Source organism: Lonchura striata, chromosome 26, assembly GCF_050655825.1.
Source record: "Lonchura striata isolate lonStrDom1 chromosome 26, ASM5065582v1, whole genome shotgun sequence".
NCBI classification, from domain to species: Eukaryota; Metazoa; Chordata; class Aves; order Passeriformes; family Estrildidae; genus Lonchura; species Lonchura striata.
Window position 1 is genome coordinate 2,259,439 of NC_140728.1, and position 25,983 is coordinate 2,285,421.

General features: G+C 60.2%; 1 protein-coding gene across 10 annotated transcripts; it reads left to right on the plus strand.

Moving 5' to 3' along the window:
• Positions 1-1,582: 1,582 nt before the first annotated feature.
• On the plus strand, positions 1,583-25,115 carry TEAD3 (TEA domain transcription factor 3). Of its 10 annotated transcripts, none has more exons than XM_085561144.1 (14): positions 1,584-1,717; positions 12,775-13,028; positions 16,453-16,517; positions 18,224-18,286; positions 18,418-18,480; positions 21,248-21,259; positions 21,594-21,731; positions 21,938-21,981; positions 22,084-22,145; positions 22,455-22,588; positions 22,702-22,875; positions 23,723-23,863; positions 24,065-24,217; positions 24,740-25,115. In XM_085561144.1, the coding sequence occupies exons 2-14, from the start codon at positions 12,893-12,895 to the stop codon at positions 24,851-24,853; spliced, it is 1,299 nt and encodes a 432-aa protein (XP_085417270.1). In that variant the 5' UTR covers positions 1,584-1,717; positions 12,775-12,892; the 3' UTR covers positions 24,854-25,115. The 10 variants fall into 10 exon arrangements, with proteins under 10 accessions (XP_085417278.1, XP_085417279.1, XP_085417280.1 ...); XM_085561147.1 differs by having other exon boundaries at positions 22,485-22,588; XM_085561145.1 differs by having other exon boundaries at positions 1,590-1,717; positions 12,772-13,028.
• Positions 25,116-25,983: the final 868 nt, after the last annotated feature.

Genomic DNA, 25,983 nt, shown 5'->3' on the forward strand with positions numbered 1-25,983 from the left:
GGAAACAAACCACTGAGGCAGCCTTGAATCTTTGCACTCCTGAACAAGCTCATCCCAGCATCACTATCAGTTTTGCTGGATGCTGTAGCCAGACCCCTGCCCAAATGGCAAGGCCAGAGCAGCAGTGACCCCCTCAGCTCTCCCCTGCTCAGTGTTACATGTGTTCCTAAACATTTGTGGATCAGGCTTTTTATTCATGGGCTAATGCACACTTGTTTGCTCATGCCTTACTCAGCCTAAACTCCTATTGAACTCAATTAAGGCTGTCATCTCCAGGAGCACTCAATGTCATTTTTGCCCAAGTAAGGGATGAGTAACGAGGCTCTGAACAGCCCTTGGAGAATAGCAGCCATTTTGTTGCAGTTTTTGGTCCAGATTTCGTACAAGTTAGCAGCAGGCCAAGGGTGGAAGAATGTGATATGGCTTTATGAATCACACACAATTGCTGAATGCGCTGGATGCTTCAGAGCCTGTCACTTCACGGACTCAAGCATTGGCTGTCTTGTCCCAAAACGCTTGAATACAACCGAGCTGACGATGAAAATTAGAAAAATATGTTTCTAGAAGGAATGGGATGCAAAGAACAGCAGGGCGCTGGGAGGTTTCCTCGCCCTGGTTTATCCCTGGGGGTTTTGGGTACCGTGGCACAGGCCTGTGGTGTGTGCTGGCCCAGTGGCCAGGGGGACTGGGGCTTTTGCCCCTTTTGGGCTGCAGTTCCTGATGGTCAGGCTGGGTCATGGCCAGGGGTTTGTATGTGATCTGCTCTGCTTGCTGTGGCTTAGCACATTACCACCCATCAGCTCACTCAGAGGAAGTGACCATGGCACAGATCCTGGCTGAATTCCCTTGAGAAATCCCAAAAGAGTGTGGGCTGAAATCCCCATCCTGGGCACCATGGGGTGCGTGTCTGGGACAAACGGGGAATCTGCAGATTGGTGGGATGCAGGGGACTGAGAATGTGTGTGTGTGTGTGTGTGTGTGTGAGGATGAGGAGAGCGATGAGGGTGTTTGGAGGGGGATGAAGATGTCAGGATGGGAAGGAAGAGGAGGATGAAGGTGAGCACAGAGGGCGATAAAGAGGTGCAGAAGGGGATGAAGCTGTGCACGGGTGACCCTGGCTGGCTGCGGACGGGACAGGACGAGACGGGACAGCAGCACCTGCATGCCCTGGCCAAAGGCCGCATCCCAGGGCCGCATCCGGGGAATGCTGGCGGGAGAAGGAGGAAGAGGAGGAAGGTGAGGAAGGCTCATAGAGGGCGCTCCCATAACCCAGGCCGAGCTGAACTGCAGGGCTGCCCTTTCCCAAAAAATAAACCTCCCTGTGTAAGGGAAGTCCCGCGTCCCCACTGCCCCGACGGGGAGGTCGGGAGGGTCGGGCGGGAGGAAAGGCCGGGAAGAAGAGGAGGAGGAGGAGGAGGAGGAGGAGGAGGAGGAGGAGGAGGAGGAGGAGGAGGAGGAGGAGGTGGAGAAGGAGGTTAGGGGAGGAGGAGGAGGCCCGGCCCGGCCCCGCCGCCTCCTGATTGACTCCCAACTTTCCGCTCCTCCCTCGCATAAACTTTCCCGTCCCTGCGCCTGGCTCCGTGCGCGGACCGGGAGCCCGCCGCGCTCCCCGCATTCCTGCCGCCCGCCCCGGCCCGGCCCGGCCCCGGCCCCGCTCCGGCCCCGGCCCCGCTCCCGGCACCCGCGGCCGGCCCAGCCCCTCCGGAGCACGGAGCAGGTAAGCGCTCGTCGGGAAGAGACTCCCAACCCCCCTTCCTCCGCCTCCTCCTCCTCCAGCCCCTCCTTCCTCCCGGCCCGCAGCCCTCCGCCTGCCCCGAGCCCCGGCGGATGGCGGCGGGGTCGCACCGGCCCCGCTCGGTGCCTCCCCCCGGGGCTCTCCGCGATGGGCTGTGCGCTGGTGGCGGGGCACGGCCCGGCTCTTTTCGCTCCCCCCGTCGGGTCCCGGGGCTGCCGCCCCGTCGGGGCTGCGCTGCCCCCGCGCCGGTGCCCGCCGGGTCCCCGGGGCAGCATCCCCGGGTGACAAAGGGGCTCTGTGCCCGCACGTCGGGAGCGGTCGGGGCGGGCGCCGCTCGCCGCGGACGGGGACTGCCCGCCCCGGCCGAAGCCCCCCGGGGAAGCGGCGGGGAGGGTCCCGGGTGAGGTGCGGGGTCACCCGCGTGTCACGCTACATGTGTGTCACACGCATGTAGGGGATGATCGTGCACTGACTGTATGCTAAACACTTTGTGCCTCGTCATAGGGGTGCTTTGCTAACAAGGCGGCAATTAGATGTATAATTTTCAGCAGTGTGTCATCTTTATTATTATTATTATTGTTTTATTTTTACACCCTCCTTGGGTTTGGTGTTGTTTTTTTTCCCCTTAACCCCGTTGGGAGGAAAATACGGCCAAGCCCTTGCAGAGCTACCCACCTCCAACCCCCCGAAACTGCTCAGGCCCTGTACAACACATTTGGCTTCTACTGACTGAGGAAAAAAACAGTTTGGGGAGAAACCAGCTGGAAATGATACCAGTGGCCTGGCTGGTGTGGCGGCCACCCTGCAGCTGCTCACTACTGTTGGGTGGTTGGCATGGGGTGGCAGGGGGAAAGGTGAAGGCTGGGATTTTGGGGGGTTTTGGTGCTTTGCAGGGAGCCGGGACAAGCCGGGCTGGGCGATGGTCCCATCAGCGAAGCGATAATCTCCTGTGTCAGGCACGCCGGGGTATTTTGGGCTCCGGCATCCTCGCTCCCCTCCTATCGCTTTACCCCGCGCGGGTACGTGCGTGTCGTGAGTCAGGGCATTGGCAGTGCCCGGCCACCCTGGGGGGCCCTGCCAGCCCGGCTGCCAACCTCCCCCCGGTGCTGGAGCGCTCGTGATGCTGAGTGGAGAGTTGGGGTTTGCCAGGCTGATGCAGCCCTGATGCACCCACTGGCACTGGGGCCTCTGTGGCCTCACAGCCCACAGCCCTTGGGGGTCATTTCCCTCAAGACTGGGGGAAAGAGAGACCCCAAAGCGGCTGAGGGGTGAGGGCTTGCCGAGGTCACTCGGTGGTGAAGCCAGAAGAGAAATGGGTAGGGGGGCTGGGACCCTGGTGACAGGGCAGCTGGTGGTCACTGTGGCAGTGCCCCAGCACTTCCCCACCAGAGAGGATGAGCATGACTGTCCCATGGGGAGAAGGCACTGGATTTGACCCTGTTTGGGTGTTACAGGGTCAGCATTCCCACGGGAAGAGGCTGCAGATGGCTGTGGGGTGAGGGGCTCCTCCTCACAGCTGGGTGACACAGGGGGACATTGCCATCCCCAGGGACCTTGAGCACCCAGCTATCTCCCCACGGTGGGCATGTGGCTGGCACCACACTGGATTTTCTGACAGGAATAACCCTTTGAAAACAGCGGGTCTAGCCACCTTCTATAAATGGCACCCAGGTATTTCAAGGAGTCTTGTCCTGCCCAAGGTGGCTGCAACACTGGGGTGCAGCCCCCGCCAGCTCAGAGTAAGAGGATGTTTCAACCAGGGCATTTTGGACAGCATAACCCTCCAGCAGTCATCCCACATCTAAAATCCCTTTCCTCCAAAGCAGAATCCTCCAGCTCCATCAATAAAAGGGACGTGCATCCATTTGCCATGCCATGCGGTGGCTGTTTATCATGATATCAGAAACAGCATCTCCTCTTAATCGCCGTTTAATCCCCATCTTGCCACCACCAAGTGGGTTGGGAGGCGAGTCCCGGTGGCCCTGGCGCTGTGCCGAAGGAAGGAGCCTTTTCCTGGCGGTGTGCGAGCAGGTCATGGCACTGAGGAGGTGGGGGTGGCAGCAGTAATCAGCTATAATTAATGTATTAAAAAGCAAGTAACCGCGCAGCTCCCATCAAACACACACAGAGCACGAGGCTGGTGGCAGGTGAGCTCGGTGGTGAGACTGGGTGCAGGCATGCAGCAGCCAGAAATGGCATTAAATGGGCAATTTTGGGCTGTTGTTGGGGGGTAAAATATGTTTTCCTGTGTTCGTAACTCTTCTTCTGTCTGTGGGAGTGGAAAATGGAGGGGAAGAGGGGAGAAGTGGCAGCAAAACCCTAACCAGGGGTGCTGCTGGGATTTGTGTGGCAAGAGCCATCCTGAGGCTCTTTGTGAGGTTGGAATCTCTCCATCCATCACTGAACTGGAAGGATGCTTTCCAAAAAATCTCCCATCTCTAGGAGCTTCCCTCTCTCATTAAATCCTTGATGGCTATGGCAAGAGGCTGGTGGGGTGGCCACAGTGTTTACATCACCTTGAGCGCCAGTGGTGGATGGGAATCCACCACCCTTGATTTTGGGAGCTTCCATCCGCGGGGGATTTGCCGAGCGGCCAGGCCGTGCCCTGACCTTCTCAGCTGTTTGTCCAAGGTGATATTTGGGGTGGGGGCCAAGCCCAGGCACCTGCGTGTTGTGGCTGGGGCAGACACCTGAAGCGCATGGGCGTTCGCTGTTGCCACCATCACGTGGCGACTTATGAAATGTTTTTTTGGAGGGAGGGAGGGAAGGTAATGATGGGGTGAGCCGGCGGGGCCATGCCCCGTGCCCCGCACCAGCCTGCAGCGGGCACGCGGCAGGAGCGGCCCCGGCCGCGCGATAACGCACGTCCGGATCCCGCTGCGGGTCTGGACATGCTGCTGCAGCTCCCGCTGCTTCGGCTTTCCCCGCCTGTGAAATGGGAGCGAGGGGCCCCGGGAAAACCTCCTCGTGGTGCCGGTCAGCCGCTGGCCTGGCCGTGGTGGTGGGAGCAGGGCGCCGTGCGGTGCTGGTGCCACTTTGGGCTCCCCGTGCAGCTCGTGGCAGGGTTTCCTGATGAGCCCATGAGGCCGAGCCCTTTGGAGGTGACAGGCCGTGAACCCCACGGTCCCGTTCTTGGGGTCGGTGGCTTTGTGGTGACAGCGTTCACACAGGGCTCCACGCTGGTGCAGCTGTACCTGCGGGCGAAGGATTTGGGGACGCGGTGATCGCACGAGGCACGTCCCATCCTGGCAACACAAATCCCGATGGAACTCGTCCCCCCATCCTGTCCCAAACAGATGTGATGCTCCAACACCCTCAGCATCCCCCCGTTACGCTGCCATGGGACAACAGCAGCACGGAAACCCAGCGTGCCCACCTCTGCCACCTCCCAGCGGGGCACTGGGTGTGTCGCAGGCTGTGCTGGGTCTCTCCTCTATAAATCCGACCCAGAGCTCACCCTCGGGCACACTCTGCGAGCCGGAGGCACCGAGGTGACCGCGCCGCTCCCGGGAGGCGCTGGCTGCGGGTGGCAGCGAGGTGTGAGTGATGGAGGAGGCTGCTGGATCCCCCTTCCCCCTTTGCCACCGGGGGACCGGGACGGACCCGGAGCGTGTGCTGGCAGAGCTCCCCGGGCTGCGGGGGGTGGCCGGGGAGGGGACAGCGGGGCCGCAGCTAATTTTAGGAGGTGGGCAGAGCCTCAGGGGAAGCAGCCGGCTGGAGGGAGATGTCGCACTCGCACCGCGGTACCCACGAGCATCCACAGTGAGCGCTGGGTGAGCGTGGCTCTGAGGATGCTGCCGTGGGGCTGGCAACCAGTTTGGTGCTCCGAGGAAGAGCCGTGCCCCGGTGGGCCCGGGGAAACACTCAAGGGCAAAGCCCCAGATTCCCGGGTGGCATTATCCGCTGCTCCGTGCCTCAGTTTCACCGTGACCGTCTCGCCAGCGCTGCCCCGGCGGAGGCAGGAAGGCTGGCCGGGCTCGGGGATCCTCGCCTGTGAGCGCCAAGCCTTATTATTTCCCCACAACTGTCTCCTCCTCGCTCCTCGTAAAATTAGATCCAGCTGTTCACAATAGCCACTAACTTCTCTCCGGAAGATGTTCAAAGTTTACAGACGCGGGTGCGTGGAGGATGGGCTGCCGTTCCCATGCCAGCTCCTCGCCGCCCGCCCTTCCCCCAGAGGCAGCCAGCTCCTGCCTCCCCCCCGCCTGCTTAGGCAATTCGGGTTTAGGAAGAAGCACACCCGCACGCAGGCATGCGAGCTCCCGACCCAACCGAGCGTCGGGTTTTTATTAGCAGGAAGATCTGGGCACTTCACAGTCCGGGAGAGGTCTGGTCCGAGACCCCGCTTCTCCCTGCCCGGCTTTGTGCTGGCGGATGAGTTGGGCAGGGTTCTGCTTTCTGTGTTTGCCAGCACCTGTGCCCAGCTCTGGCACGAGTTTGGGCTCCAGCTCTTGCATGGGGTGGATGCCGTGTCCCCTTGCAGCCTTGCATGGGTGGCACTGCAGAGTTGTCAGGGTCCAGCTGCGGTGTTTGGACATCAGCGTGCTGGGCAGGGGTCTAACACACTCTGCTGGGCTCCCTGGCACTCTTGGGCCACGCTCCTTGCTGGAGCTCCTTCTTTTACCAAGAATACCGCCTTCATGTATTTTTAGCAATTTTCCTCCCCGAGGATTCCAGAGCAATTTTTCAATCTGCAGGAGCTGGAGTCGCTGTGCCCGTCTCCAGCTCTCGGCTCGGGCCGTGGCAGGAGATGCTGGGAGAAGGCGATGAGCTGCCACGGGCTCCCAGCACGCTCCTGGCAAGCACAAGGATTTGCTCACTGGGACTTGTCTGGGGTGATGGCAGTAAAATGGTGCTAAATCAAAATAGCCCTTTCTGGGAATAAGTCACTGATGGGTTTGTTGCAGGGCAGCCTGTACCTGCTGTTGCAGCTCCTGGAGGACCTCAGCTGGGCACTGCTTCGAGCTGGAGGGCAGGGAGGCATGCCTCTCACAGGGTGCCAGTGGCTGGGTGACAGTGCAGTGTCACATTCCGTGTCAGACTCTGGCAGCCAGGAACATCTCCGTGTCTCGGCTGGGGTGGCAATGCCTGACAGCTCTGCCTGGTGTCTCAGGAGCTGATCCCCCCCAGTCAGTTCTCACACCCCCCATCCCACGGGGTTTTTCTGGCTGGGAGCTGTGTGGCAGCGGGTGCCACAGGGCGGGCAGTGGGTACAGCTGCTGCCTGGGCAGGCTTGGGTTTCACGGGGGAGGAGGCAGCTGGGGGCAGGTGTGAAATTCATTGCAGCCTTCCTCCTCATTCTCCTCCTCCTCCTCCTCCTCCTCCTCCTCCTTGCCTGGTAGTGTCCCCTGGGAGACGTTTTCCCTGGCCCTGCTGCAATGGCATAAAAATGGGGTCAACAGCACCTGGAGCTCTTCTGTGGAGGCATTTCTCCTCCTAGGAGCAGGACAGAGGGCTGCTGGGGTCCCTGGGATGCCCGGCTGGCCCCAGTGGTAGGACACTGTCCCACTGCAGGCGCAGAACTGCCTGACCCAGCTTCCCTGGTGCCCCCTGACACCAGAGACTCTTGGCTTTCCCTTGGGACAAGCTGGGAATCCCCAAGGACTTGGGACTTGTTGGTCACCCTGAGCTCATCTACGGGGGATGTTGAGGAGAAGACATCCTGGGATGGATATATTTTGGCAAATTCAGCAGTCCCCAATGGTTGCTGTGTCCAGCACCGGCTGTGCCATGGGCTACCAGCACTGGGGGTGTCACGGGACAGCATGGGGGTGGCCCATCCCCAGCAGGCAACTCCAACCCTGTTGTTTCCATCCAGCTCGTTTCATAACACAGAGAGCAATTAATGCTCTAAAAGCTTTCTATTTATGCGCTGCTGGGTGAAACGCCCCGTGCTGGCTGGGCAGGGCAGCGTAATTGGGCCAGGGAGGCACGCCGGGTTACAGTGTCCGTCTGTCCTCTGCCCTCGGGTCCTGAGCCTGAAAACTCGAGCAAAACCGGCTCAGGTCCTCCAGAAACCGAAACCCAGCTGTGCCACCCCGCCAGGACTGGAGAGAAGGAGGGGATGGAGGGGTTGGTTTGGATGCCCGTGATTCTGCCATTAGGAGGGAGCTGTGCCCTGGGTTTGCTTCATCCCCTTCCTCCTCTCTACCCCAAATGTTTTTGGAGCAAATCGCTCACGTTTTCTCTTTGTTCATCCACAGCTCCCTGGGATGAGGGGTCTGAGCATCCCTCAGCCTCGCACGGCTGAGCAAGGAGCAGCCACATCCCTGCCAGCTCAGGGCTTTGCTGGGAGCTAGGGGACCCCTTGGAGCTGGGGGGCATGGGGAGCCTGGGGCAGCCCTGGCAGTTCTTCCCACCCTGGTGGGATGCTGCCACGTGGCTTCCTGCGGTTTCCTCACTCCGATTGCTTCCTGAGCCGCCCGCCAAGCCGGAAGGGACAGGAAGTGATACAGGGGAGGAAATTAGTTGGGTTGTCTCACGGGGAGCTGGCCTGGTGCTCTGCCACCAGCTGCGTCCCCAGACTGTGCCAGGGGGACCCGTCAGAGAGGACGTGGCCGGTCGAGAGGTGCAAACCTGGGTGGGAGAGAGCAGGGTGGCCACCCTTTCCTGCACGAGCCAGGGAATCCCTCAGCGCAGCCTGAGAGCTGTTTGGAACAGGAGCACAGTGTAAACAAACCTCCTGCCACCGCCCTCAGCCGCTGCCACCCGCCTGGGTGAGCTCTGCCAGTCCCTGGGACAGCCATGGGCCAGCCAGGATGGTGATTCCGGGCAGGAATGGGGCACGGTGTTCCCAAAGGGTCCCTGGGCAGGGTGCCAGGGGTGTGGGGCTCCTGTGAAGAGAGGCAGGGTCATCCTTGGCAGGGCCAAGAGCATCCCACTCTGTGCGCTGCCGTGGGCACGGCAACGTCTTCTCTGGTGTGTTGTGGTCTTGCTGGTGTCCCCCAGGAGCTCCACAGCTTTTGGGTTTCCTTGCAGGGGCTCTGCAGAGCTGGTGGCCCTGTGACCGTGTGGGCAGCATTCCTCCTGGCCGTGTCACCAGGTGGGGACAGGCAGGAGCAGGGACAGGGCCCCCAGCCAGCACTCCCCTGCCTGAAATGAGGAAAATCCTCTGCCTGCCTACAAATCAGTGCCAGTGTCAGGGCCCCAGCTGTGCCCTCGCTGAGCCCCAGTGTGCCAGGACACACAGGAGCTGGGTGTCCAGCTTTGAGGTCTCACAGAGCAGTCCCTGGCAGGGGCTGCACGCTCAGCACCAGGGAGGGTGGGGACTCGTGTCCCCCTCACCTCCAGAGTGCGGGTGCCATCAGTCACGGTGGCAGGGAGGGGGTGACAGCAGCCCCATGCTCCCCCACAGGGCTGGTGCAGGCGGCACCGAGCCGGTGCGGGGCTGAGCTGCTCTGTGCTGATCCTGCCCAGGCTTGTCATGAACTTTTATCCTTTTGCCGTGGGGTCTGGGTGCAGGGGGGAGGGAGAAGGGCTGGATTGCCCTGGGCCCCCTGCACGGGGAGGCGGGATGGAGCCAGGATGCAGCTGGACCCCCCTCCCTGTCTTTGCAGGGTTCTTTGCCTTCGCAGTGTCCCCAGCACCTTTGCAGCGTCTTTTTGTCCCAATGTCCCTTGCCACAGGCTGCCCCAGGTAAGAAGGGGTCCTTGGGGCTGCTCTGCCCCACACCTTGTCCCTCTGGATAGTGCCAGCTGGGGATGTGCTGTGCTGCAATCCCCCTTGTGAAGCGAGTGCTGGTGACTTTGCCCTCCAATCCAGGTGGTTTGAGGAGAAGCTGTGACAACAGCCACCACCCCTGTCCCAGTTTGGGCAGGGCAGAAGGGTTTGGGGCAGTGCAAGGGCTGCTGGAGGTGTGCCTCATGGTGCACCAGATGGGATGATGCTTTTGGGGCTGACCATGCTGGGAAAGAGGAATATGCTGTCCCCCAGCTTGGCAGCATGGCTCAAGGATGAGGTCTGGGTGCACGGGGGCATTGTGGGAGTGATGGGCACCTCTGCCCATGTCACAATGTCCCCAGCCCCAGGTGCTCTCCCCTGTGCCACCCTGCACATCCCTGACCCCGATCCCTATCGCAGCTGGTTGTGCTGGATCCAGCAGCACCTTGCTCCTGTCTTTTGACACTCACAGGGTGCCCACGGTGCTTCTCTGACTGCATCACTGCCTCCAAAGTATTTCCTTCCCTCACAAAACACCCATTTCTTATATGCCCTTCTCTCTTTGTGTCCCCCTTTGCTTTTGCAGGGTTTTAGGAGGTTTTCTGTAGCTTTAGCAGGGTCCCCAGCCCCAAGGAGCTCCCTCAACTGAGTGGCTGCCTGCAGCCCCGCTGCCTGCTCAAGCCCCAGGTTTGCCTCATGTCCCCTGCCCGTGGTGCTGGGACCGAGCTCTGGGAGCCCTGGGAACACCATCCCAGTCTCCTGGGCAGCCTTAGATAAGGGCTGCCCTGGGGGCATCCTCCCCTGCCTGCTGTGGGCACCACGGGGGGACCTCACAAGGGTGCAGCCCCCTCCATCACCCTCTGAAGCTGCAGACTGGAGCGTGTGCCCCGCACAGATTCAGGGTGTCAGGGGCGAGTGAGCTGGAAGTGGGGACACCCTCCTGGCCTGGGTACCAGTGACCATCCCCACTCGTGTGAGCATCCTCAGAGTAGGCAAGCATCCCCTGGGGATGTGGCTCAGCGGTCCTGGCATCCCCAAAATGCCTGTGCTGTGGGAGTGGTGGTCTTCCAGCCCTGGTCCCTGGGGAGCAGCTGGGAGGCAGGAGCTGGTGACATGTTTTCTGGCTGGTCCAGTCCCCTTGCCTGTGCTGAGCAGGTCTGGCCAGGGTGTCCGCAGGCCGTCCAGCCGTGCCGGTTCCCTAATTGCTGCTGTTGTTGGTGTTTTGTAAGGGCAGGGTGGAGCGCTCGGCCGTGCCTTGCGTCAGCGCGGTGCATGCACCCTCCCTCCAGGAAATCCAATGTTCGCCTGGCCAAAAGCAGGTTCGGTGGAGGAGGAGAAGGAGGAGGAGCTGCTTCCTCGCACCTTGGCCGGGGCCCCAGCATCACCCTCCCTCCTCTCCCAGCTTCCCTGGAAAGGCTGGGCTGGGATTTCCCTGCTGGAGGGGGAGTGGGCTGGGAGGGGGCTGGGGACCTCCAAGGGAGGGGGACACGTATGTCACAGGCAGGGTGTGGGGTCAGTGTCACCCTGCCTGTGCAGACAGTGCCTGGCACGGTGACCCAGGGCACCGGGCACGCTGCCTGCGGTGGTGCAGCCAGCCCCGAGCTGGTTTTGCTCTCAGCCCTATATCTTTTCCCTGGGCCCCAAAACACCCGTCAGCTGGGGAGGCCAGGGAATCCAGTGGGTCTCTATAAAGTTACCCTCCAGCACCAGCTCTTGGGCCTTTCCCCTGTTAGGGTGAGCTGATGCCAGCCCCGGGGGATTCTGCTGGCTCCTGGGCTGGCACTGGCCTGCAGGGTTCCTGACACTGAGGTTTTGTGACACTGGGGGTTCCTGAGCTGCCACCGTGCTGAGGGGTCTGGGTTTGTCACGGGGCTGCTGTGGGGTCTGAGACCACTGAGGCCTTTGGGGGCTGCAGGGCCTTGGGCTGCTGCAGAAGCTGAGGAGCCTCAGGTTCCCCCATGTCTGGGGGTCCTGGTCTGCCAGGGGGTCTCAGGCTGCTGTGAAGCATCCAGGGCTCAGCACCAAGGCATTGCACCCCGATGTAGGTGCCCCACTGGGACAGAGCCCCGATGCACTTGCTGGGCTTTGGGGGCGAGTGAGGGTCCCCTGGGCTGTCCCCATATCCAACCCCGCTGTCCCCGTGCCGTGCCTGGTCCCGCTGCTCCCCTGCCCTCCCATCCCCAAAACCCGGCGGGGTTTGGAGCCTGCATCCCTGCGGGGGCTGCCCCACGGAGCCCCCGGCAGCGGGCACAGCCGGGGTGCCGCTGGCCCGTCCGGCAGCGCTGCCGCCATCCCTGCCTTGGCCGGCTGGCTCCATCCTACAATCCAGTTCTCCTTATTTGGCCACAGCGCTCGGCAAGAGGGGGAGCGGCGGCGGGGGGGACGCGGGCAGGGACGGGCGGCGGGACCGGAGGGGCTGACATCACATCGCGACGAGGGAGAGGAGGGATGGGGGGGCTAAGTTTCTTTTTTTATAAAAGGAAAAAAAAAAAAAAAAAAAAAAAAAAGCAGCAAGGCCTCGCAGCGCACTTGAGCCAGCGGGCTCAGCAGTTCCTTTAAAAGGAGATGTCTGTGCTGGAGACCTTTGTACACTCCCAGCCCGTCCGGGAAGCGCGGCGGCGCAGGAGACACCTCTCCGCTCCCACCGCCGGCAGCTGCCGCCAAACATGTTATTGCAAAACACTGAAACGCTGCGCTGGGAGCTGGGCAAGAGGAGGAGGAAGAGGAGGAGGATTGAAGGCTCCCCAGCATCACCCAACCAGCTGGGGAGGGCTCGAGGCCCCAGCTGAGCATCCTCAGGGTGGGGGGCCTCTCCTGGTACCAGGGGAAGGGCTGCTGGACTGCTCCAGCCACCTGGTTCCCATTAGTGGGGTCTGGCTTGGAGCTGCTCAGCATCTCCCTTCAAATCCCAGCTCTGCCTTTGCCAGGCATGGTGGAGCCGGGATTTTGGGGCCTAGGGATGTTTTTTGGGCCAGCTTGCCCAAGGAGACTGCTGTTTGGCAGTGGGTACTGGTGCAGCGTCAGGGTTCACAGGCTGTGGGGCTGCTGCCACCCTGTCCCGAGGTGTCAGCCATAAACAGCATGTGCCCAAGTTCCTTGTATGGGTAATACAGTAGCTGGGGACAGTTTTCTTCCCAAACTTTATTTGGGTGGATCCTGGGTGGTCACTTGTGGCTTGGATTTGGGAGTACTCGTAGAAATCTTGTTCTGCCCCCAAGGAAAGCCTGTTTGTGTGTCTGATGCCCTACAACGAGATGCTGCTCTGGGTGCAAGTGAGAGCAGGGCTAGGGCCATGAACGGACCTGGCCCCGTGCTCCCACTGCACCCCATGCCCCAGCAAGGCTTCCTGGCTCTGACAGGTGTCCCCTGTGTCCCAGCAGGTTGTCCCATATCCGTGGGGGCTCAGGGTCGGAGCCCAGAGCAGCCAGCACCATAGCGTCCAACAGCTGGAACGCCAGCGGCAGCCCTGGGGAGGGGCGGGAAGATGGCCAGGACGGCATGGACAAGAGTCTGGACAATGATGCCGAGGGAGTGTGGAGTCCAGACATCGAGCAGAGCTTCCAGGAGGCGCTGGCGATCTACCCACCCTGCGGCCGGAGGAAAATCATCCTCTCCGATGAGGGCAAGATGTACGGTGAGTGATGGAGGCACCGCCAAGGCACCGCGCTGCCGGCCAGGGCTGAGCTGAAAAACCTCCTGCCCCAAACTCATGCTGGGGCATCGCCCTCGAGCATCCCCCAGCCCCGAAAGCAGCTGGCTCGGGTTCATCCTGGAGCAGGACTGGGGAGGTGGCGGTGACCTGTGTCCCCTCCCTCTGCCCTGGCTCTCCCTCCCGCTCCCTCCCTCTCTCGGCCCTGCCGGACCGACTGGTTTGGTGAAGCCGTCGGGCAGGGAGCGGGCGCGGGACTGCGGGGCCAGGGCAGCCCCAGCCCTCCTGCTCCCCTGTGCCTCCACAGCGCTCCCCAAACCTTCCCCGACCGGACTTGGTGGCCAGAGCAGCCTGTGGCAAGGGTCACTCAGCCACCCCGAGCCACCCGCACCCTGCTCAGTTTTTGGTGACTTCATTGGTGGCAGCAGGGCTGGTCAGTCCCGCTGGGGGGATGATTTTGGAGTGTCGGCCTCATTTCCAGTGTCTCCCAAAACTCCTGTCCCTGCCAGGGGAGGGACTGGTACCTCCTGCCCTGCACATCCCATGATGTCACCCCCAAGGGCCAGTGACCACAAAGTCAGGAGCAGGCTGCCATATTACCAGCACCCCATGGTGACAACAGGACCAGGGCTGGCATCTCTATCCCCAGCCTCCAAAATACACCTGCCCAGGATGCTGCTGTCGCAGCGATGGCTCCCCCAGCGCCACTGGAGAGGGGCAAAAGGGACGAGGCTTGCTGGAGAGCACTCTGCCACTGTCCCCACACCCGTGCCAGCTACCTGTGCCACCCCATTTGCCAGGGCCCCCAACCCACGGCATCGGGGCTGCTGGAGGAGCGGGGTGAGGAGGAGGCGGGGGAGCACAGGGCTTCCCAAGCCTATGCATTTTTTGGATTTCTCTGGGAATAGCTGAAGTGCCGCCGGGAGCCTGGCCCTTCGAAGCACGCCCCAACCGGTTTTTCCAGCCTTTCAGAGACATCTGGCAGCTGCTTAAAGAGGCAGCAGCCCCTGCCGGCCTTTCATCTCCCCCCACCTTCCCCAGCACCTCCCCACTGGGACCCCCGGGACCCCTGGCTGGCATTAGCCAGCGTGCCAGGGGCACTGCCAGCACGGGCAATGCCAGCAGGCAGCATAATGGTGTGCCAGTGCCTCTGCTCTCCTTCAGCACCCCTCTTTTTGGGGGTCCCATGGGTGCCCATGGCGGTGCCAGCCCCTGGCACGCTGGTGCCAGCACTGTGGGGGTGGCAGAGCGAGGTGGGAGCTGGGGAGCCAGGACCCAGCACGGGCACCCTGGGCCTTGCTAGGCTCGGGTTATTTTTAACCCAGCCTGTCCAACTGGTTCACGTGGTGGTGTCAGGGGAGAGGAATTTGGGGAATGTGGTAATTTGGAGGAGGACGTGCCCTCTCGGAGGGAATGGCACGGTCCTGATGAATCACAGGGAAGGGGACAAGGGGCAGGGCACGTGGGCACAGGGATGGTGTGAGGGTGCAGCCCTGGGCATGGTGTTTGGCAGGATGGGTGCAGGAGATGCTGGCCCTGCATGCTGGGCACTAGGGCGGCAGTGGCTCACCAACTCCAGGAAGGCCCCACATTTCTTTCCAGTACTTTTTCCCCTATTTCATTCCCACGGGCAGGGTATGGGGGGCAGAGGATGGGACTCAGGAGCAGGGCGTGCAGAGGGGGGTTTTGAAGGCGTACCCCCAAACTGGGGGTCAGCAGCAGGGTCCCTGCTGCAGGTGTCATCTCACCTGGCTTAAAGGACACCCTTGAAGACCTGGCCCCTGCTGGGTGCTAAGGAGGGAGCCAGCACGGGCTGGGAGGCAGGAAGGGTGGGAATTGTGCCTCAGGGTGACACCGGGGTGCCATTCTGGCTGTGCAAGGGGTACCCCCATTGTCACCCACCCACAGCTCCTGCCTGCCGCGGGCACCCAAGGGGCAGCTGTCTCTGCGTGGCACCTGGCCCTGTCTGTCCCCATGTGTGTGTCCCCCAGGAGGGCCCAGTTGCTGTGGGGCTGGGAAGGGGCCAATGGGGCTGGAAGAGGAGGGCGGGGGGGTGGGTGTATTTTTTTTTTTTTTAAGGGATTTTTTTTATTCTTTTAAAGCCGAAACCCGCTCCAAGGGCATTTCGACAAGTTCCAACCGCGACCATCTGGTCCATTAAAATAAATCTGGCGTGCCTGGCTGCCCCCGTGCGCGGGGGGGGCGGCGGGGGCCGGGGCCGGGAGAAGAAAGCTCCCAGCTGCTCTGACGTTTGAACGTAGATTGGCCACAGCTGGCCCCCGAAATGTGGCGCAAAAGCAACTTCTGCTTCGAATTAGACCAGGACGTTAGGAAATACTGGTGGAAAGGCCAGCCCGGCTTGTGAACGGGAAGCGGGGTGCCGGGGGTGGGGGGCCAGCCCGCGTCCCCTGCGGGCAGGGATGCCCGGGGTGCGCTCGCTGGCTCTGCTGGGGGCTCTGCCGTGGGTTCGAGGGGCGCTGTGCTTTGAGGCAGGGCTGCGGGGGGGTCCCTGGTGCCGCCACCCCGCTCGGACCCCGCGGCTGGTATCGAACCTGTGACCTGTGCGGGGGAGCCCTGCCCGGGCCCGGCCCGGCCGCCCCCGGCTCCCCCAGCGCGCCCCGACGCTGTCGCGGCAGCGCCACCTCCTGGCGGCGCCGGCCTCGGCAGCCGGGGGGCCGCGGGGTCCGGGGCTGATGCCCGCGGGGTCTGGGGGTGATGCCCGCGGGGTCTGGGGGTGATGCCCCCCATGTACCGGGGCTGATGCCCGCGGGGTCCGGGGGTGATGCCCGCGGGGTCCGGGGCTGATGCCCGCGGGCTCTGGGGGTGATGCCCGCGGGATCGGGGTGATGCCCCCATGTACCGGGGCTGATGCCCGCGGGGTCCGGGGGTGATGCCCGCGGGGTCCGGGGCTGATGCCCGCGGGGTCCGGGAGTGATGCCCGCGGGCTCTGGGGGTGATGCCCGCGGGCTCTGGGGGTGATGCCCCCCATGTACCGGGGCTGATGCCCGCGGGGTCCGCGGGTGATGCCCGCGGGGTCCGGGGGTGATACCCGCGGGGTCCGGGGGTGATGCCCGCGGGGTCCGGGGCTGATGCCCGCGGGCTCTGGGGGTGATGCCCCCCATGTACCGGGGCTGATGCCCGCGGGGTCCGGGAGTGATGCCCGCGGGGTCCGGGAGTGATGCCCGCGGGGCTCTGGGGGTGATGCCCACGGGCTCTGGGGCTGATGCCCGCGGGCTTTGGGGCAGATGCCCCCCAGGGATCCTGGAGCTGATGCCCCTCGGGGTCTGGGGCTGATGCCCCACGGGCTCTAGGGCTGATATCCCCCGGGGGCCCTGGGGCTGATGCCCCGCGGGGATCCTGGGGCTGATGCCCCTCGTGTGCCGGGGCTGACCCCAGGCTCTGCCCGCAGGGCGTAACGAGTTGATTGCCCGCTACATCAAGCTGCGAACGGGGAAGACACGGACGAGGAAGCAGGTGAGGCGTTGCTCTGCTTTTTCTCCTGGGGTGGTCTTGGGGCGGGGTGGGAGGCGGTGCCAGGTAAGCCCGAGGGGGAGCGGATGTCCAGCTGCATGCTCATCATCTGTGTCCCCTCCTCAAGCCACTGCTGCTGCCAGCAGGTCTCCCCATCCTCTGCAAAGAGCTTCATCTGTGAGCACAAAACCCCTGGGATTTCCTCAGTCCCAGGATGCCGTGAAACTGGGGGTGTGGGGGCAGGCAGCACCCGGGCCCCCCGCCTGGCTGGGGGCACCTCTGGGTGACAGGAGCCCTCAGAGTCTCTCTGGGCAGTGTGTGTGTGTCTGTGTGTGCCTGCATGGGTCTCTCTGCTGCGCCTTCTGGATCTGGGGACTGTTCCTATCTCTGCCCCTTGCCAGGCTTTGTGCCACTTGTGCCAGGTGCCACAGCAAAGGCACTGCAAACCCCATGGGCTGGGAGCAAGGCATCCCCATGCCAGCCACGGGTCAGGGACCGGCTGTGTGGAGCTGTGGTGCTGGTCCTGGTGGGGCTGGAGGTACCACAGAGCCCTTGCCCTGCTCTCACTGCCCTGCCTGGTGGGATGCTGGGACAGGCAGGGATGCAGGCAGGGCAGGAGCACACAGAGGTCCCTGCAAGCCTTTGTTTTACCAAACCTGTCTGAGGAGTGGCCTGCTGCAGCCCTCGATGGGACTTGTCCCTTTGTCATGAGTCCAGTGGCTCTTCCCTCCTGGTGGCCCCTAGTTGGGAGCCAGGCCACCCATCCAGGCAGAGCCCATGGCCTTGGATGCTTGGGAGCATCCCCCACCACAGGGAGATGGTTGGGTTTGGGACACTTATTCTGGGACTGTCCCAGGCCACAAGTCCCCACAAGAGAGGGATGCTGGTCCCCAGATACTGCAGAGGTCATTCCTCCAGGACTTAAGTTGAAAAGAGAGGGACCAGGGTCTGGCCACTGGTTTTATGTTCAGACCAGTGCCAAGCAGCACTTCATTTCTGGCTTAAAGACTTAAGTGGACCCCCCTCCATGGGGGAAGGATGCAGTGTTCTGGGGGGAGTCAGGAAAACCGTGGGAGAGAGCACTCAGAGCACTGATCCCACTGTGCAGTCATCTCCTGGGCAGCCTGCTGTCTCCTCTTGGACAGCCTGGCACTGGTGGGAGCAGATTTTTGCCAAAATCTGCCCTGAAGCCCTGTGAGCGTGTGGACACCCACCTTCCTGTGGATGGCCCTTCAGCCACGCTGTGCCTTTACTGCCTGGACATCAGCCCCTTTTCTTTAGGTCTTGCTCTTACAGGGGCCTGGACACAAAACCCCAACTTTTTTCTCACCTTTCCCACATGCATGAGCCCTGGGACAATGTGCCAGTCCCTCCTGGACCTGCAGGCCCGGGGCACCTCCAACTTGCCAGGCTTACGGTGCTGGCAGGGTCTGTCTGTCCCCAAGAGGTGGTAAACGGGGACCCTCTCAACTGCAGCAGCTTTACACCAAGGAGCTCCACCCCAGCCTGGGGTGGGCACAAAGCAGCAGCGGGGTGCCCCACAGCTTTCCTTCCTGCAGCTCTTGGCGGGTGCAGGACGCCCAGCAGCTCCGGGAGCAGCCAGAGCGCTCCCCCGTTTCCGTAGGCCCGGGGACGGCAGCCCGCCCGCGGGGGGAACGGATCTTCACGCTCTCTGTGTTTTCCTTTCCGAACGGCGTGGCGGGCGCTAGGTGTCCAGCCACATACAGGTTCTAGCTCGGAAGAAGGTGCGGGAGTACCAGGTTGGCATCAAGGTACGTTGGCGCCCTTGCCCAGGTGTCCGCGGCGGTGTCTCTGTGAGCATGGGCAGCCCCTCTCCTTCCTCCTCCTTTCCTCTGGTTGACGGCTCTGCTGTTCCCCCTCTCCTTCTGCTCTCTCTCTGCAGGTCTCTAGCCACTTGCAGGTTCTTGCCCGACGGAAATCTCGTGAGATTCAGTCCAAGCTGAAGGTACGCCCTGCCTCGCCTGGCCCCCGCCTGCTGGCGACTAACGCACTCGGCTCTGCGGTGTGCTGCTTGCTTTCCTGTTTTACCTCTCTTTTTTTGGTGTTTATTTTCCTTCCCCCTCACTTGGCTCCTTGGGTCAGATGGTTTTCACAGGCGTCGTTGTGGGATGCCCCGAGAGAAGCGCAAGGAGGGGCAGCAGAGCCCTTCCCTTTCCTCCAGGAGGGCGAATTGGTGCCAAAATCCCCCTTTGCATCCAGGCGAGGGCTCTGCCATGGGGAGATGTGGGTTTAAACCCTCCTCTGGTGATGTGTGAGGGCTGCTCCCTTTTTTGGGCCATCAGGGGTTCTCCCACAAGGAGAAGGGCCCCCCAGGGCAGCCAGTGAGGCACAGTGGGGTTCAGGCAAGCTGTGCAAAGCCCACTCCCCTCCACCAGGGAGCCTGCCCCAGCTCAGAACAGCTTCTGGTGTGATGTGGGGGGCCCAGGGGTCCCCTCAGGCTGCCAGCCCAGGGTGATGCACCAGGGTGTGAGCACAGCCCAGGGGCACCACAGGGATGTATGTGAGTGGCAGCAGGTCCAGCTGGGGCCATGCTGCTGGGGACGAGGCCACAGTGCCAGGAGCCAAGGGAGCCAAGTGAGAAAAAAAATTGATCGTTCTCTTTTCTGGTTGGCTTTTCTTTTCTTCCTTCCTTCTCTCCTTCCTCCTAACTGGAGCCCAACTAACCTTTCCATAACTGTTCCCACCAAACTTTGTGGTGGCAGCGGGGAGGGTGATGATGGAGGGGCATGACCAGGACTGAGGGCATCACCAAAGGACCAAGCCCTGCTTGATGCCAGGTGGGGGACAGAGAGGTCCTCAGTGCACAGTCACCTCCTGGGCACAGCCAGCTCCTTCCATGTGCCCCAGTTAATCTCTGCACTGTCACAGCAGGGAGCAGCTCCTTGGCTCCAGGGGTGATTTGCTGCCTCGCTGTGGGAGTGGGAGCCCAGGAAATCTTTCAGCCTTGCCGACCTTGAGGTGCCAAAGGCATCACCAGGTGCCCCTGTCCTGCTGCTGTGTCCATCTCCAGCACTGAGGCTGGCAGTGCAGGCCGCTGGCAGAGCTGGCAGCAAGGGGCACTGCCAGAGCTGGAGCATTTTCATCCTCAAAGCTTTCACAACAAACTCCAGCTTGTGCTGCCTGGGAGCCCAGCAAGACATGTCCCCCAAATCCTTCAGCAGGAGCCCCAGTGCCCCATGAGAGGGATGCCAGGAGGGCTCCCACCACCAGACCAGGGTTTGGTCTGCTAGGAGAATCCAGGGAGAGCATCTGAACCTTATTTTGGGATGCTCCTTTGGGCTTGTATGTCTTAAACCCAGTCTCCAGCCCCAAGAGGAGCAGTTGGGGAAGTGAGGGGGCAGGCAGCAGGGTCAACAGCAGCAGAAGCCTTTAAAAAAATTAAAATAAAATAAAATAAAATAAGAAATAAAATAAATAAAATAAAATAATTAAAATAAAATAAAATAAAATAAAATAAAATAATAAAATAAAATAAATAAAATTAAGTAAAATAAAATAAATAAAATAAAATAAAATAAAATAAAATAAAAATATAAAAAAATATAAAATATTTCCTTGCCACATGGCACAGTGCAGAGCAAGGGGGAACTGGAGGCAGGAGTTACCCCAGGGGTCTATGGCTGTGCTCTCCATCTCCAGCCTTGCTGCCTGAAGGATTCTGGCATGGAGCAGCCAGGGCAGAGATCCCCCTGACCAATACTGGGAGGATACAGAACATTCCTTCTCAAGATCAGTGCAGGCAGCCCCCTGCCCTCAGCCAGCACTGTCCTGTGGGATGAAGACACTTCCACGAGCAGTATCTGTATTTTTGAGCTGCAGCCACGAGCAGTGTCTGTATTTTTGAGCTGCAGCCATGAGCAATATCTGTATTTTTGAGCTGCAGCCACGAGCAGTATCTGTATTTTTGAGCTGCAGCCACAAGCAGTATCTGTATTTTTGAGCTGCAGTCATGTGTGTGTTCGTGCTCCCGGCGTGTGGCTGCACGCCTGCCCTCCTGCCCTGCCCCAGGTGAAAATAAATGAAGCATTGATCCCTGGGGAAAGTTCAGAGGGAAAGCAGAGGGAGGGTGTGCTCTGGGACCAGCATGAACGTGTCCCAGCAATGCAGGTGGAGGAGCAGCCCTGCTGCAGGCAGGACCTGGGAGCCCTGGAGCTCCTGCCCAGCAGTGCTGTGACTTTTGGAGCAAAAGGAAAAAACGATTGGTCTCCTCTGTCAGTGCACACACAGCACAGGGGGAGTTGGTGCCCACGTCCCAGGGCATCCCAGCAGCTCTTCCTCTCCGTGCCCCAGCCACCAGCACTGGGGGCTTCTGAGGAGGCTGTAGGGGATTTTGAAAAGCCAAGAAAGGCACAGGCCTGACTCACCACAGTGACCTCTTCAAAGAATGGGTGGGAGGCTTTGGCATCCCATTCCTGGTGGGATTAAGCCTGGGTATCAGTGGCCACCTTGTGCCTCCCCTGGTGACCAGCCAGGTCAGGGGCTTCACTCCCCAGGTCGGGCTGTGGTGATGAGCCAGGGTGGGGGATACCCAGCTCTGCTGGTTTCAGCTGGGGTAGAGTTAATTCTCTTCATGCCACCCCATGCCTGGGCCATGGAGAAAATTAACTCTGCCCCAGCTGACACCAGCACTGACTCAGGGGAAGTGTACAGAGTACCCAAAGGTTCCCATGACACTCTAACCTTGTTTTTTTTTTCCTTTCTTTTGCGGACAGGCCATGAACTTGGTAAGTTGAGCTTGAGTCTGAAATTCCTTTTGTTCTCCATTGCATTATGCCCTCTCCAATGGAGGGGCCATCCCCAAGGAGGGAGGGCCACCAGCAGCAGTGGGAGGGGGCATTTTCCAGACCCGTCAGCTTTTGCCCAGAGGATGTTGGCAAGCTTCAGCTGTTCATTAATGTTTGAGAGGGGGTGGGAGGATGCCTCTGCACCCGTCCCTGGCTGGGCTGTGGGATTGGCTGCTGGCTTTGCAAAACCTGTCAGACATGTTTGAATTGAGCATGAGGGAGCTCAGTCTGCCCCTGTAACCCTGCTCCCCCCTGTCCCCCCTTTTCCCCCCAGGACCAGGTCTCGAAGGACAAGGCTCTGCAGAGCATGGCTTCCATGTCCTCGGCGCAGATCGTGTCGGCCAGCGTCCTGCAGAACAAGCTCAGCCCCCCTCCTCCTCTTCCTCAGGCCGTCTTCTCTGCTGCCCCCAGGGTGAGGACAGCCCCACGGCCCCCAGATGGGGACACCCCGGGGTGGTGGGGACACTGTGAGCTGCACACGGGGCAGGGGGATGTTCAACAGCAGTTCTCAGCCGTGGGGGCAATGCAGGGCTCCCTGCTGTTTGCAGCAGGTGAGGAAGGAAATGTTAGGAGTGGGGAGTCAGAAACCACTGACTCTTCCCTGTGCTGTTTCCCCAGTTTTGGAGTGGGCCTATCCCAGGACAGCCTGGACCCTCTCAGGAGTAAGTACAGACCCCTCCACACCTGGCACCAGCAGGACCCCACCTTGGCAAGGGGCTGGGCATCCCAGGCTTGGTAACCTGATGATGCTTTTTCCTTTCCAGCATTAAACCGTTTGCACAACCAGCTTACCCCATCCAGCCACCCATACCTCCATCACTAGCCAGTAAGTCACGTCCTTACCCCCTTGGAGGGCACCCAGTGTCCCTGCCAGGTCATATTTGTCCCCTCTCACGCACGGTGCCCCCTACCTGTGTCTCCTCCCCAACTCTATGGGGGAAAATCCTGGGTTGAAATCCAGCAAAAAGTGAGCAGGACCCTCCAGCCCCTTCCCACCCAGTACCCCCATGTTTTAGCCACGCTGTGCTGGGCGCTACGAGAGGGTGGGGGATGCAGTGGGGACAGCAGCATTGCAGGGGGGGGTCACCCCGGTTTTTGGCTGCCCCTCCACCCCCGTGTCACTCCCCCGGCCCAGGTTACGAGCCCTTGGCTCCGCTCCCGCCAGCTGCCTCGGCCGTGCCGGTCTGGCAGGACCGCACCATCGCCTCCGCCAAGCTCCGGCTGCTCGAGTACTCCGCCTTCATGGAGGTGCCCCGGGACGCCGAAACGGTAACGGTCCCCTCCGCCAGCCCGCCCGGGCTCTGCCCGTCCCTCCCCGTGCCCCGTGGCACCTCGCTCCCGCCTGACCTCTCGTGCTGCTGTCCCCACCCCGCTCCCTACAGTACAGCAAACACCTCTTCGTGCACATCGGCCAGACGAACCCCTCGTACAGCGACCCGCTGCTGGAGGCCGTGGACATCCGCCAGATCTACGACAAGTTTCCCGAGAAGAAAGGCGGCCTCAAGGAGCTCTATGAGCGTGGGCCCCAGAACTCCTTCTTTCTCGTCAAGTTTTGGGTATGCTGCTGGGAGGGTTAGGGTGGGGAGGGGCATTGTGAGAACCCTGGGCTTGGTCTGGGGTCTCTTGTGGTGGTGAAGTCTCTCCTCCAACCCGAGCTTCCAAAGAAAAACTCCGCAGCCTCTTGTTCTGTCTCAAGGCAGTTTATTGCTAGTTATCTAACAGATTGTGTTCTCGGGCTGTGGCTGTGACACACAAACTCCTGACACCCTCACTGTCCGGTGTCTTCTTCTTCTCTCTCCCCACCCAGGGCTGCTGCTATCTTTTATATGATATATTACATATAATATGTTTACAGTTTTTCCCCAATACCTACTACCTATATTACCAAGTGCTTTTCTACTCTAAACCAATCTGTGAATGCCAACATCACCGAGAACATGGAGGCAAGGAAGAAGAAGGAGGAAGAACAGGATCAGCCCACTTTCCTCCATCTTAGAACTTCTGACCCCCATGCACAAAGTAAACACCCCCCTGTACAGGTGCTAAAACTCCCCTATACAATACTAAAAAATTTCCCTTCTGTTTTGTAACTACTTTTACTATCCTATCTAACCCTTTGTGACTGCTTGTTCCACCTCCAAAGTTGGTAACTCATTCCATGGCTCAAACTCAAAATCACAGCTGTTTGCAGCTGCCTGCCAGGGTCTAGAATGCCTCTGACCAAGGCCTGGAACCTCTAAAAATGTCTGAGAGACATTTTGAGTTCCAACAGGTCATCCTTGAGCTACAGGCTTCTGGGGCTGCGGCATCCTGGGCAGCTCTGAAAGCTGGTGTCCCTCGTCCCCACCGAGAGCTGGGCGTGGTGGTGCCTCACGGGAGCCTCTGTCCCTCTCCTCTCTTCAGGCGGATCTGAACAGCACGATCCAGGACGGGCCAGGGACCTTCTATGGTGTCAGCAGCCAGTACAGCAGTGCAGAGAACATGACCATCACAGTCTCCACCAAGGTGTGCTCCTTTGGGAAGCAGGTCGTGGAGAAGGTGGAGGTGAGTTCCGTGCCCCACAGGGTCGGGAAGGGGTCAGGGTTGGTGCACGGTGGGTCCTGGGATGGAAAAAAACCCAGAGCTGGGTGTAGGACACATGGGTGCCTATACCATGCTTATGGGTGGAGTGGAGGGGACATTGTCATGTGCCAGTTGGGCACCAGCAGCCATGGGACAGCTGCTCACCCTGGCTGTCCCCTGCAGACGGAGTATGCACGGCTGGAGAACGGCCGGTTCGTCTACCGCATCCACCGGTCTCCCATGTGCGAGTACATGATCAACTTCATCCACAAACTCAAGCACCTCCCAGAGAAGTACATGATGAACAGTGTCCTGGAGAATTTCACCATCCTGCAGGTACCTCCCCTCCTTTTCCAGGCGGTGTGTCCCACCAGGAGTGTGGAGCTCACACTTGCATCCACCCTGCTGGCTCTGCTTAGACCTGGCTGTGCCCGAGCCCACGCAGAGCCTGAGTTCCAGGCAGCAGATCTTGGTGCTGCAAACAAAGTGGCCGTGCCCAAAACTGGACAAATCTTCCAGATAATAGGGAGCAAAATAGGGTGCAATTAAATTGGCTGTGCCTGAGTTTGTTTGACTTCACCAAATAATCTGTAGCAGTTTTTTGGTGGCGCAAATGCAGTGGCTGGGCCTGAGCCAATGTGACCTCCCCCAAACAAATTTTTGGTGGTGCAGTTTGGGCTGTTCCTGAGCCTGTGCAACATCCCTAAAACTGGGTAGCAAGTCTTGATGGTGCAATTAAATTGAATAACGGGTAGCAAATCTTTTCATGGTGCGAAGTGGCTGTGGCTGAGCCCATGCAACCCCCCCAGATAACAGCATGGGCACAGCACTCCCCTAACACCCTCTGCTCTGCTGCAGGTTGTTACCAACAGGGATACCCAGGAAACCTTGCTCTGCATTGCCTTCGTTTTCGAGGTGTCCACAAGCGAGCACGGCGCCCAGCACCACGTGTACAAGTTGGTCAAGGACTAGGGGCCCTTGGGGACAGGCAGGGGCACGAGGGGCGTGCAGGGGAGGGAGGGGGCTGTGCAGAAATGCCACCCGTGCCTGTTGCCTCGTGAGAAGTCATTTGAAGACAGGAGGAAGAAGGAGGAGGAAGAAAAACCAATAGCCAAAAATGACTGACTTGTGATCGCAGATGTTTTCTACTTAGGAACAGTTTCTTTTTCTTTTTTTTTTTAATAAATAAACAAAATTACCAAAAAAAAAAAAAAAAAGGAAGAAAAAAGAAAAAGACAAGAAGAATAGGAAAGGAAGTGTAGGGAGAAAGGAAACCCACATCTGGCACTGGAGAGGGAGAGAGCAGCCCTCAGTGTTGCTGATGAAGGCCAGGATCCCCCGTGCCAGCAGCAGCACAGCAGGATGCTGGAGCAGAGGACGACCCCTCCTTCCACCCCCAGCCTCGCTCAGAAGTGGCCCCAGTCCTGAGTGGAGAGGAGGGCAGCGAGCACTGACGGTCAGGAGGATGCAGCACCGTGCCAGGTCTGAAACTGATGGGCACAGCAGCGACAGCAGCCTTGGCACCGCGTGGCACGGCCCAGGGAGGACGTGGGGATGGACGTGCAGGGCAGGGCAGAGTGGAGGAGGGGGACACTGCCACCCCCCAGGGATGCTCCTTCTCCACGCCCAGCTGGGGCACTGGGAACAGTGGCAGTGAGGGCATGAGGGCATTGACAATGCAAACCATGGGGGTTTATGGCTCCTTTTTTACCTTTTTTTTTTTTTTTTTTTTTTAATGAAAACTAAATTTTTTTTTAATACTTTTTAAAAAGATACCATGCTTGTAATCAGGCTGATGGCCCTCTGCAGTGCCCAGGTGCTCCCTTCCCACCCTGCATGGGAAGTGTCTTGTTTAGGGAAAGGTTTGGGATGCCTCCATCTCTGGCTGGGTTTTGTGGGGGATTCCTTGAGCTGTGTACTTTCAGGAATTGCACTTGGGGGGTGGCCCAGGCTCAGAGTCCCCACTGTGGTCGCTTGCTGAGGAGTCATGAGTAGAGAGCAGTGAGGGCAGATTGCTTGATTTATTCGGTATATGTACATTTTCCTTGTTCCAGATTTTGTTTTTGTTGGTTTTTTTTTTCTTTGTTCCTTCACCTTTTTTT